A 13,658-nucleotide genomic window follows, 5' to 3' on the forward strand; every position below is an offset into this window, starting at 1 on the left:
GCTGAACTATCAAATGGTGAAGTGCAACCAATCCTTAAATGGGTCATCAAAAAAAATATGTATGTACTGTGAAGTGGTAGAGTAAATGTGGCAAAATGGTAATAGTTGATGAAGATAGGTGAAGAGTATATGGGTATTCACTATACTATTCTTGTAACTTTTCTATAGGTTGAATTTGTTTCCAAATAAACAGTTGTGGCCAGGTTTGCCTATAGTTCCCAGCTATTTGGGAGGCTGTGGCAGGAGGATCGCTTGAGCCTGGGACGTTAAGGCTGCAGAGAGCCATGTCTGTGGCACTATACTGCAGCCTGGGCGACAGCGAGACTTTGTCTCAAAACAAACAAACAAACAAACAAACAAAAAAACAGTTGCGGGGAATAAAGAAAAAACTTTCTTGACAGTCACTGTGGAGATACAAAGAAGGATTAGACATAGTCCTGGCTGTCACCCTCAGCAGCTATAGAAAAATTCAAAAAATAGAAATATTTGAAGACAGATATTACATGATTCAATAATTCACCAAACAGGTAGCTCAGCTCTGCATGTCAAAAAATCTAATCTTAACAACATGCAATTTCAATTACAATCAAACTCACAAATTATATAGGATGTAAATGTCTGAAAAAATATTACTTATTAATATAAATAATTAGTAACTAACAATTCTATGAAAACATCAGGAGTAAAATTTTTATCCAATCCTGATAGGGTGTGGTGGCTCACACCTGTAATCTGAGCACTTTGGGAGGCTGCGGTGGGTGGATCACTTGAGGCCAGGAGTTCAAGACCCAGCCTGGGTAACATGGTGCAACTGTGTCTCTACTAAAAATACAAAAATTAGCCTGGCATGGTGGCAGGCGCCTGTAATCCCACTTACTTCAGAGGCTGAGGCAGGAGAACTGCTTGAACCTGGGAGGCAGAGGTTGCAGTGAGCCAAGATCATGCCACTGTACTCCAGCCCGGGCAACAGAGACTCTGTCTCAAAAAAACAAAAAAAAAGTATCCAATCCTAATGTAAAATGTGGACTTGGATTGATTACGATGTGTCAGTGTAGGTTCAACAAGTGTAACAACTGTACCACTCTGGTAGGGGATGTTGATAAGCCAGGGTTCTCAACTCAGCTCCTCAGGCCCCTTCATGTTACCTGCTCTTCCTCACCATAGCACTCCTGAGAGGCTGCCACGGAACCTGGGGAATATGCTTTAAAAACCAATGTAGCAAGGGGATAGAACTCTCTACAGCCCGACTGCTAGCTACAGTGGAGCACCTGAGCTCATCTGAGAACAATCTTCATTAAGAACCTTTCTCCTGAAAAAAACTTCTAAATATACAGCAAAGAACAACAGCTGATTTTTGCCACATTTACTTTATCCATATATGTGCGCATACACACTAAGTTGTATCCAAAACCTAAAGAGTTCCACACAAAAGTAATTCAACATAGAAAAAGGCAAGACACACACAGCACAATGCTGAGTAAAGTACCTATGCAATTTTAGTTGCTGTTTTGTTTTCTTACCTCTGCTGGTAGAGGACTGGTAGTTACTGGCTTGACTGGGTCATGTGACACAGCCAGGGTTCCTGCAGAGGAAGTTCCATTCATTGTTAATTTGGCTGCATCAGCAACTTCTCCATTGGGCAAGATCCCATCAGCAAACCAAACTCGCCTCTGCTCTCTGGGCTGAGCCACTTGAGGGGCCAGAAAAATAAAACAGGCATCAATGTGACATTGGAAGGTTTTCTAACATCAAAGAAGAGAAGGTCACCAATTCCAGTTGTACAAAGAAATCACTACTTGGCAACTTACAATCAGAAACATCAGAAATGTAACTGTATATAAAAGTGGTTATAAATGAATTAAAAATACAAATGTAAATATATTCTTTACTTCTTTAACTTATATGCAAAGAGTAAAAAATATTTTGCTTTGAAATATTAAGAGTGCTTAAACACATCTATGATTATGTCACATACTCTGTCCCATATCACTGACAGAGAAACTAAGGAAAGTGTTCAAGTGCCTCGGAAATAAATTAATGGCAAGGGGATAAAAGCAATAGACATTCACATTTTCTAAAGGTATGAGGTTTCCAAAGAAATTAAACATCTGGAAAAGTGATATGGTACTTTTAAAGGGCAAAAGATGCCCTGAAGAATGTTAAAGAATAATTCATTTATAACGGAAGAGCTGGTATAGACATGTAAGAATTGGCAAGCAAACTGACCAGATCGTTGCCTGAAGTGTAACAGAAGAAGAAAAAGACTGATCTGGCAGTGCAAAAGTAATTTATGTTTTAGTAAAAAGACGGAAAAAGCTGGAAAACTGACTCTGATGAAATGATCCCTTTAAGTCCAGTTTTTGAAATCAGTTCAAACAGCCAAAACACACAGAGACTAGGGAAGACCAACAAAAACAACAAATGAAGAGAATAAAGATTTTAAGAAAGCCTAAATTCATAAAAATACAAGGAGTATGACTAAGGGATGATCTGAAAAGAGAAAAAATGGGGAAGAGTATGATAATGTCAATAGAAGTCTATGATCTTCAAAAGGGGAGGTAGGTTATTTAGCAAGGGGAAGGGAATATTAATAGATGAAAAGATAAAATTAATGAAGGAAGACTGATTTTCATTACCAAGGGAAACGTGATAAGATCATTTTAAGGAAATAAATGTTATTTTTACTATTCATAATCCCCTGCACTTACACAGTGTCTTTCATCTGACAATATCATAATCATAAAGATATAATAAATCAATGTAAGTTGAGCCTGTAATTTTCTACCTATCATATAATCGGAATTAAAGTTCTAGATTTAAAGCCTATGTCCCTAACACAAAACTGTTCATATTTTTATATGGACAGATTAAAAATGAAAAGAGAAAATGGTAATGTATATTCCAAAAAGCAATACTTGATTGGGCTGGTCAGAAAGAAGAACTCTCATTTTTACCACTTACTAAAATCCTACAAAAAACATTAAGGTAGACATGAGGTAGGCTAGGAATTTACAGACTGACTTCAAATTCTGCACCTCTTTTTAAGGACAAGCAGTGTAATTACTCCATTCTTAAGTTGGAGAGGAGACTGACATATATTCTGAGGTGCCTCTAAAATACCAAGCAACACAATATTATTCTCTACTTGCCCAGAAATAGTCTTGACACATTTCTCACCTTATTGTTCCATTTTAATAACCATCCAAAGAGACTTATCTGCAGTGTTTTTTAAGACTTGTGCTGTAAAGTCATATCAGCACCTTTTCAGAGGAACTTCGTGAGGAAAAAGAGAGAGAATAGCACATGATCCCCTACCTTCTGCTCCAGGGTGCTTTAAAACTCCCACAGGTACCATCACAGTGGGAGGTGGAGAGCTCAGAGCTCCTGAGGCCTGAGCTTGCTGCAAGGGAGGGATAGTAGAACAGTATTCAGCAGGATTGTTAGGGTTAGGGCTCTGGCTTGAGGCACTCATCATGTTCTCCCAGGCTTGAGCTAAAGCAAATACAGACACAATCAATGTGAATGGATTGCAAAATATGGACATCAAGACCTCCACAATATTGGATAAATACTGCAGCTTCTCCTAATTAATACTCATAGTATGTCTCTCTTCCAGCTAGTGAAGGTATTAAAGAGACAGATGATTTTATGTAATAAAGGAGACCATTTAGCCAAGTAAACTATTTGGCTGGAGCAAATAACAACATGATTTTTTTTTTTTTTTTAAAGAATTAGACCGGGCACCGTGGCTCATGTCTGTAATCCCAGCACTTTGTGAGGCCGAGGCAGGCAGATCACGAGGTCAGGAGATCAAGACCATCCTGGCTAACACAGTGAAACTCCGTCTCTATTAAAAATACAAAAAATTAGCCAGGCGTGCTGGTGGGCGCCTGTAGTCCCAGCTACTCAGGAGGCTGAGGCAGGAGAATGGCGTGAACCCGGGAGGCGGAGCTTGCAGTGGGCCAAGATCGCGCCACTGAACTCCAGCCCGGGCAACAGAGCAAGAAACCATTTCAAAAAAATAAAAATAAAATAAAAAAGAATTATAGGATATTTCTGATAGACTGATAGCAGATCAGTCTGAGGTAAAGGTTGGAGCCTGGCTTCTTTATAGGAGACCAAACATTTCCTTAAGAGGGAGTGAAACAACATCAAACTTTAAGAATTTGAAACCAGGATAGCATTTAGACATTTTTTCATTTGTTTTAATATTTAATGCATTTTATAAAGTTCTATCAAAAAGCAAAATCAGGGGCTAAAATAGTATAACTCTACTGTATAATTTTAAGTTTCATTTCTAAACTTTTAAGGCTCTCGTTAAAGTAAAATCTCATTAAAAATTTCTAAAGCCTAAAGCTCAGGAGGACACATCTCAATATTTTTCTGAATTCTGCTTTTATGTAATCATCACCCTATATAAAAGTATCCATCAGTAACAACCATTTCACATCTCTGGTGTGTCTCAAAAGCACAGGACCTATTTGAACATGAAAATGTGCCAATATCATATAAATGTGATCAACCAATATAAATGATCACAAATAACATTAAGATTCTGTGTACCCTATAATTTTACTAAATACTGACACATCACCTACTGCCTTTAAAGCAAATAGGATGAAAGGTGCTACAGAAATGAAAGATACCACATTTTATCTTCTAGGTTCAGGTAATACCACATGCCCAGAAATAGAAGTCACCCTCTTTTTAAGCATCCTTTCAAAAATCTCATTCAACATCAAAGAATGATCCATAAGATTCTGAATATTTATTGCCTCCAAACTGCAAGACAAGGCTAGTAACAAAAGCTATGTTCCTTTGAAAGCACTGGCAGGAAGAGGGGAGGAAGAGAAAAGGAGAAAGGGAAAAAGGAATAGGGAACACTGAAAAGCATCAAATTAAATATTAAGAAAAAGACCAGGCTAAGCCATGCGAGAGGAAAGACACTGGAAAAACCAGGAAAAGTGGATTACCTTAGGATCCCCTGTTAAGGGCCTCCTTGGCTTAATAAAAAGTAAGTATTCCATGTGAATCCTCTGCCATTTCCTTCATCTTTAGCTATGCCAAGTTAAAAAAAATTAGCTATCAAGTTGGAAGATCTCATCAAATAAAAGAGGTATTAGGTACTATAATTAAGCAGCATGCTCTTATCTGTGAATATGTGCCCGAAAATGAAAGCAGCAGAATAAAAATCACCAATTGAGCAACCAAGTGAAAAAACCACTATTCAAAAAGTAACCCTTAAGAGTGGAGAGAATGATTCATATTTGTTCAAAATCACAAGAATTCAGAAATGGGAGGAAACTGGGTGGATCATAGGAAATTAGAACAGATCAGATTAACTGTCATGCAATAGGTTAATAAGCCAGCAACGGGAAAACGTCACTATCAGCAATGCAGACAGACAGAGCAGGAGGGGTCTCAGAGCAGAAGTTCCAGCCTCCAGGAGGCACACTATCCTGGCACAGGTAGCACTGGTGTTCAAGTTCAACATTTTATGTCTATCAGTAATTGTTCCGGCAACTGTACAAAGATGCATTCAAAGAGAAAATACTATAACCTGAACAATTTTAGTGTATCTTTTTACAAGAATACTCAGGGTTTTAACTAATATGCCCTTAAAATCATTTCCAGTCCAGCAAAAGATGAACACTGGATAAGTTTTATTTACTTTCCCCAGCCATATTCTTTTACCACATAAGAACTCGATTCTAAACCACTATTCTCATAGCAAATCTAAGTAGCATTAAAGAGATAAATAGGCTTTAAAAATGCAATTTCCTACTTGGTCCTAGATGCTAAAATACTTATTTTCAACAAGGTGAGTGAAACAAGGTGCTGATAAGAACGCATGCTAAGTTATTAAGTTGTTCCTTAGAAAGAGATGGCTTCTCTTAAAAGGAAAATCTCAGCCCAATTTTAACATCTCATCATCTGGTGATCAAAAGCTCCCCATTCCCACCTCACCCTGGTTATTTTATAGGAACACAAATTACTACCTTGCACCAGATTTCCAAAGAACTTCCACTATTCCTGCAAAACTTACCTGGCTTTAGCGTTCATTCATTAAATTAGGCACAGGAATTCTGAAATGCTAAGATACTTCCAAAACATGGAAATTTAGCTAAATATTTGCAGTTAAAGTTATGACATTTGAAAAGGTGAGCAACTTGTAAAGAAAGGCAGGGGGAAAAAAGTCTTTTCCTAGGCATTCCCTTTTTCTGTCTCAGTAACTATGAAATCAACCTGTTTTAATACTTACCATTCATTAGCACTGAATGGCAGATTACACACACTCTAGCTTCCTTTCTGTCCATGTATAACAGTTTACATTTCAGGCTACAGCAGGAAGCACAGAAAACCTGTGGGGGGAAAAGAATACACAAAATTTACTTGGGATTACAGTGCAAAGAGAGTGAGCCAATATTGACAAATACTGATTGTCAGTGTACCTTATTAAACTACAATACTAAAGTTTCAAAGAAAATGTAGTTCAGGAAGTTGGGTAATTTAAAAGCAAGAGTGAGATTACAAGTCTGTCAACAATAAAGAAATGGAAAACGTTGGCTGAAAATAAAAATCTTAGCTAAGATCACATGGCAAATACACAGCAGTAGAGAAAAAAACCACCTGAATTACCCTTAGGCAAGATTTCTATGCACACAATCACCTAACACGGGTACTGAAAGATAGTTACATCTGCTGTTTCCGTTTGGAAAGAAATTATAGCGGGATGAAATAAAGATTGGAATTTCTGCATTTTAACTTCTGTTTGTTACTATCTTATATGTGGAATTACAACTATACCAGCTGTTCTCACTGTTTTTGCTATGAAGGCCAAGGGTCAGTATATACAGCTCAATCATAAACATACGCACTGCTTTAGCTACAGGAAATCAGAGCAGGCAATCAAAATCTGCCATGCCAATTTCCACCTTCTGGGCTTGGTTCCTGGTAATCTCACTTCCTTCTCCCTTCTACACTAGGCAACAATAATCTCCTTTGTTCCTGTTAAGATTTTTCTTTTTTTTTTTTTTGAGACACAATTTGACTCTGTGGCCCAGGCTGCAGTGCAGTGGTGCAATCTTGGTTCACTGCTGCAACTTCCACCTCCTGGGTTCAAGTGATTCTTCTGCCTCAGCCTCCTGAGTACCTGGGACTTCAGGTGTGAGCCACCACACCTGGCTAATTCTTTGTTTTTTGTATTATTAGAAGACATGGGGTTTCACCATGTTGGCCAGGCTGGTCTCAAACTCCTGAACTCAAGTGATCCACCCACCTCAGCCTCCCAAAGTGCTGGGATTACAGGCATGATCCACCACACCCGGCCAGATTTATTTTCTTGAAAACTCATCAGTCATTTATCACATAGAGCCTTACAGTGGCAAAAGCCTGTGCCCAGTAGGATAAATACTACTTCTTCAGTTTTTACACCAAGAAGCATCCTATACCTTACAAAGTTGAACCAAGAGATGAGGGGTCATATTGAAGTTTAAGTTAAGATAGATATCTCCCATCCTACTATGTATAATTAATATCTAGTTACTATGATTGTTATCAGTTTACAATTTTTATAGGGCTTGACATTCTTAAATGTGATATAGGGAGATATCCCTGTGATATAGGGAGAACAAAGGGTATACATATTATCCTTATTTTCTATCAGAAGAAACAGTTCAGAGGGTTAAATGACTTCAAGTTCAGAGCAAACTATATGAATACTAGGCACTTTACATGTGTTACATTTAACCTCAAAATTCTATGAAGACAGTCATTTACAATTAGCAGTTAGGTAAACAGATGAATGTTTCAAAACTCCTATGTTGAAATCTTAACCCCAAAAGTGATGGTATTAGGTAGTGGGGCATATGGGATTAGTGCCCTATAAAAGAAGCCTGAAAGAGACTCCTCACCCTTCTGCCCTGTGAAGTTAGAGTGAGAACACAGCTGTCTATAAGGAAGCAGGCCCTCACCAGATACCAAATCTACCGGTGCCTTGATCTTGGATTTCCCAGGCTCCAGACTGTAAGAAGTAAATCTCTGTTATTTATAAGCCATCTAGTCTATGGTATTTTGTTAGAGCAGTCCAAGTGAACTAAGACATTAAGTAAAATTACCACGGTCATACAGTTAGTAAGTTACATGATTAATCTGTATGACTTCAATGGCTCTGTAGTTAACTACTCTGTAATACTACTTCATACTAAATTACATATTTCATTTAAATTTTGAGTCTTGACTTTTCCTTCTCCCTCCCCATGACCACATCCAGTCAGTCATTAAGTCCTGTTGGTTTTTCCTTTGAAATTGTTCTTCCAAAATCACATCTTCTCCTATCTCTAACATTGCTGCCTCTGTTTAGGCTGTTATTATCTGAGGACTAAACAATCACGATGATAAACTAACTATTCTCCTAATTCTTCACATCTGCCTTTCCAATTAATCTTCCACACAAAGACTAGATGAAGGAACTTTCTAAAAAATAAATCCAATAATGTTAAATTTCTTAAAATCCTTCAATAACCTTTCTTATAAAGAGACAAAACCAAGAATCTGTCATTCACTCATTTATTGTACAAATATATGAACTCTTATTATGTACTGGGCACCAAGCTATCCAATGGGGATGTTGCAGAAAACAAAACAGACATGGTCCTTGCCTTCATGCAATGCAATTTAGTGCAAGGGTTTCAGGTTATAACCTAAAATCAAATAATAACACAAGGCTGGGCACAGAGGAGTACGCCTGTTGTCCCAGATACTACATGGGAGGCTGAGGCAGGAGGATGACTTGAAGCCAGGAGTTTGAAGACACACTACACTATGACTGCACCTGTGAATAGCCACTGCACTCCTGAGAAACATAGCAAAACCCTGTCTAACAAAAAGAAAAAAGAAAAAGAAAAGAAAAAAGAAAAAGAAAAACCACACAAGTGAATATAAAATTACGTGTTTCAAAAGTGGTAATGGTGAAACAAGATCATGTAATCTAGGCTCTAGCCTAGATTGGCAAGGTCAGGGAAGGTTTTATTTAGGAAATGAAAAGAGATCAAATCTGAAGGATGGATAAGAGTTTTCTGTGCACAAAGAGGTGCCAATAGTACAGGAATAGTATGTAACAGTACAGGAAATAGTATGTACACAGTTTCTATTAGGGGAAGAAGCATGGACCCACCAAAGAACTAAAAAGTTAATATGGCTTCAGGCCCCAAAAGTTAAGGAATGCACGGAATAAGCTGAGTCCAGATCAAGCAAAGGCTCTCTAGGATCTGTTTTGACCTTTTTAACAGAGCAATGGGAAAGCCCTTAAACACTTTTTTTTTTTTTCTTTGAGACAGAGTCTTGCTCTGTCGCCCAGGCTGGAGTGCAATGGCACAATCTTGGCTCTCTGCAACCTCCGCCTCCAGGGTTCAAGCCATTCTCCTGCCTCAGCCTCCCAAGTAGCTGGGATTACAGGTGTGTGCCACCATGCCCAGCTAATTTTTGTATTTTTAGTGAGATGGGGTTTCACCATGTTGGTCAGGCTGGTCTCGAACTCCTGACCTCAGGTGATCTGCCTGCCTCAGCCTCCCAAAGTGCTGGTATTACAGATGTGAGCCACCGTGTCCAGCTCCCATTTAAGCATTTTAATCAAAAAGAAAGACATGATCAGATCTGTATGGCCACAGTGTAGGGGGAAAAAAAAGGAAGAAAACAAGAATGGATTTGGGAAACTTAATGAGCTACTGCAATTATTATAAAAAACATTAATTTATGATAAAAACATGAGCTTCAATAACCAATATCTCCAAGGAAATAAGGCAAAGAACTCGCATTGGTAAATACACACAAAAAATAAAATGGCCAATAGATATAGTAAATACCACTCATGACAAAATAAAACAATGAGGTATGTTTTTACTAAGAGACTAGCAAAGATTTTTTTTTAACAGTGGTATCTAATGGTGGTGAGGGTATAGCTCTCATATCTGCTGGTAGCAATATACACTGCTAGGTTAATTTGACAATATCTTTTAAAATTGTGTTTATTCAATATGACTCAGCACACACAGTTTTAAATTTTTACCCTACTGAAAACATCCACATGTGCAAAGAGATCTACACAACAATTATCTCCATATTGTTTAGAATAAAAGTTTTAAACAACCCAAGTGCTCATCAGTAGTATAACAGCTAATTAAACTGCAGTATACCCATAAAATGGAATCCCATTTCCGTAAAAAGAATGAGATAGTTCTGTACATACTGGCTGACATGGAAAAGAAAAATATAGTCAAGTTGGAGGATGAGATCAGAATGGAAGTAGGGCCTTTTTAATTTTTACACACAGTCTTGCTGTGCCACCCAGGCTGGAGTGCAGAGGCACAAACCTCTGCCTCCCAGGTTTAAGCGATTCTGGTGCTTCAACCTCCTGAACAGCCGGGATTATTTTTTTTTATATTTTATTTTTATATTTTATATTTTATTATTATTATTATTTTTTTTTAGACAGGGTTTCGCCATGTTGGCCAGGCTGGTCTCAAACTCCTGACCTCAAGTGATCTGCAAGCCTGGGCCTCCCAAAGTGCTGGGATTACAGGCATGAGCTACCACAGCCAGCTGTCTTTTTCTCTCCTTTTACTGTATATATTTTTTTAAATGTTGTATTGGGACATTTTATTTTATTTTGATTAGTTTTTTCTGCACTGTTTAAATTAGAAAAAATAAAAAATAAATTAGTTGGTTTTATGGGTTGAACTGTGGGGGCACAAATACTGAAGTCGAAGTCTTAACTCCTAACACCTTAGAATGTGACCTTATTTGAAGACAGGGTCTCTACAGAGGTAATCAAATTAAAATGAAGTGATTAGGGTAGTCTCCTAATCCAACAGGACTAATACCCTTACAAAAGGGGCAAATATGGATACAAGAAGAACACTGTATGAACACGAAGATGTCCATCTATAAACCAAGGAGAGAGATATGGAAGAGATCTTTTCCGTACAGCCCCCAGGAGGAACCAACCCTACTATCACCTTAATTTCAGACTTCTAATAACTGTGAGATAATAAATTTCTGCTTAAGCTGCCCAATTTGTGGTATTTTGCTAACTCTAGCAAACTAATATAGTTGGGAATATTCAGAAGTAGTGAGTTAGTCTTTAGGACAATAATCTCAAATAAGAATGATTTTTTTAAGAAAGAACAAAATATCTTAAAAAAAAAAAAAAAAAAAAAAAGCAAGGGAGCAGCAAATGGAGTAAACACAGAAGAACCCAAGAATACCCATCTTTCTCAACATCCCACAGGCCGAAGAACAGTATAGAGAGATCCTTTACATTTCCAATGGGATTAGAGGAAAGTACAGGAGTTAGCTAGAAAAGTAGACGACTCTTCAAAGACAGACTATGATATAGTGAGATTCATAGGTCATTAAGAATTAGTATCACAAAGGAGATGGGCAGAATCTAAGAGATCTGAGCCAGGCTGGGAACAGATTAATAATCCTGAATTTGAAATTACTGGATAATAGTCAATTTGCCTGAAAAGATCAAGATGAAATCGTCTACCATGAGCCAGGTTAGTGAGTGCTTCTCAACAGGGGCACTCCTGGCATTTTAGGTGGGCCAATTCTTCATAGGACAGTACTGTCCTGTGCACAGCAAGATGTTTAGCAGTCTTGGTATGCACAGGTTGCTAAATGCCAGTAGCAACCTCAGTCATTCTGACAACTAAAAATACCCCACCATATTCCAAATACCATCTAAGTACCTTCCCCAGTTCTCTAAGCTACAGGTTTAGAGTAAAAAAGTAAAGTCAGTTCTAAAAATTAAGAGAATTACATATTTACACACCTGAACTTAAATTATACTGCTGAAATATCTTACCATATGCCATATATCTTTATCACAACACAATCTACTGCACTGATTGAACTTATTCTCCATTTCCCCACACTAGAATGTAAACTCCATGGAATAATGAACTAAATTATTTTTAATACTGGTATCTTCAATATTGTGTCTGAAACATAGTACTCAGTAAATATTTGCTTATTGCTTCCTTGAAAAGCAGTTATTGCATAAATAAATGTTATGAATGGGATTAGGCACAGTGGTTCACGTGTGTAATCCCAGCACTTTGGGAGGCCGAGGCAGGTGGATTACCTGAGATCAGGAGTTCAAGACCAGCCTGGTCAAACATGGTGAAATCCCATCTCTACTAAAAATACAAAAGTTAGCCAGGAGTGGTGGCAGGCACCTAGAATCCCAGCTACTCAGGAGGCTGAGGCAGAAGAATTGCATGAACCCAAGAGGCGGAGGTTGCAGTGAGCAGAGATCACACCACCAGATTCCAGCCTGGGAGACAAGAGCAAAACTCCGTCTCAAAAAATAAATAAATATATAAATACATAAATGTATGAATGGAAAAACAAACAGTAATGTACACTTTTCTGGGAAGGACTATATCATTCATACCCAAATTCAGAAAATAATTTAGAGCCATTCAAATTTTGCAACAATACATTTTAATCTATTTACAAGAGTGACCTCAAGATTTGTATGCCTAATGGTTACGACTGACATCATATGGCAGGATCTGTATGATCTGCCTAAGTATAAAGAGACAAAACAAGGTAATTTATAATATATATTCTAAACAATGTTTCAGCTAAGTACTGGTTAAAAGGTTCCATTTGTGTGTTTATATGTAATTTTCTTTAATGTGGCACTTCTGTATTCCTATTTCAACTTGATTATTCTCTAGTCAGATGACCTCATGGAAATAATTTAAACTCTCTAGGTCTTAGTTTTTCTCACATGTAAAATAGAAATACTAATACAGTATTCCCTTCATAAGGCTTTTATGAAGATTAAATGAGATTATATGTGTAAAATGTAGCATATAATAGGTTCTAAATGTATGTTGGTACCTTTCTTACTTCCCTTTCCTTTCCTTTTAAAATTTCCCACTGCAGGCTTTCCACATAACAAATCCTATTGCTAAATTTGTGAACATGCTTTATATTCAAAGTACCACTTTGTGCCTATTTATACCCTCTTACAGTGTGAATAACACTTATTCCTTTGCAATTCTTGAAAATTCAAATCATCAAATGCTCACTTATTTCTTTCCAAATTAGAAAATGCAAAAATTGATGTCCCAGGTCTTCAAAAAGCCCTATAATTATGAGAAAAATAACTGTGATGTGAGAATAATAAAAACAGGAGAGGAGAGTGCATAGGACTGACCAATGTCCAGCTGTTCACAAAGACCAGTGAAAGTAACAACTTATAAAAACTGTGAAATGCAAAAGAGTACTTTATCCCTCCTCTTACTAGCACATAGCAAAAATCAGTATCATAAGATCTAAAGCAGTTCAAACAAATCCAGACCCTTGCCTCTGTCTAAACACCTGTTTAAACTTCACTGTTATTAATAGAAAACAATAATAATTGTGAGTCATTTTAAGTGTCCATTACAGAAAAGGTTCAAGAGATCTCTAATTCAGACTTTCAATATTATATCCAAGTGAGGCTGTACAAACAAAAAGTTGTAACACCAGAATTGGAATAAAACAACACTCATCACAGAACTTTAAAAATGTTTGCAATTCATGTGATCAGAAATTACTTCCTTTAATGTACTATGAATTAATTTTTATGTATTCAAAACTAT

At 37.3% G+C, this 13,658-nt stretch overlaps 1 protein-coding gene across 3 annotated transcripts in view; it reads right to left on the minus strand.

Annotated features, from left to right (window-relative positions):
- The window catches only part of ZFYVE9 (zinc finger FYVE-type containing 9), a 202,745-nt gene that overhangs the window by 81,047 nt on the left and 108,040 nt on the right, over positions 1-13,658 (minus strand). For 2 of the 3 annotated variants that reach the window (XM_023188602.1, XM_023188617.2), the window contains 3 exons: positions 6,263-6,362; positions 3,316-3,492; positions 1,521-1,690 (listed from right to left, as the gene is read on the minus strand). In XM_023188602.1, the coding sequence (XP_023044370.1) occupies positions 1,521-1,690; positions 3,316-3,492; positions 6,263-6,362 (447 nt within the window). The remainder of the gene's footprint in view (positions 1-1,520; positions 1,691-3,315; positions 3,493-6,262; positions 6,363-13,658) is intronic. The other variant, XM_023188610.2, reaches the window with a different exon arrangement.

This window comes from Piliocolobus tephrosceles, chromosome 1 (genome assembly GCF_002776525.5).
Source record: "Piliocolobus tephrosceles isolate RC106 chromosome 1, ASM277652v3, whole genome shotgun sequence".
In the NCBI taxonomy this organism is placed as follows: Eukaryota; Metazoa; Chordata; class Mammalia; order Primates; family Cercopithecidae; genus Piliocolobus; species Piliocolobus tephrosceles.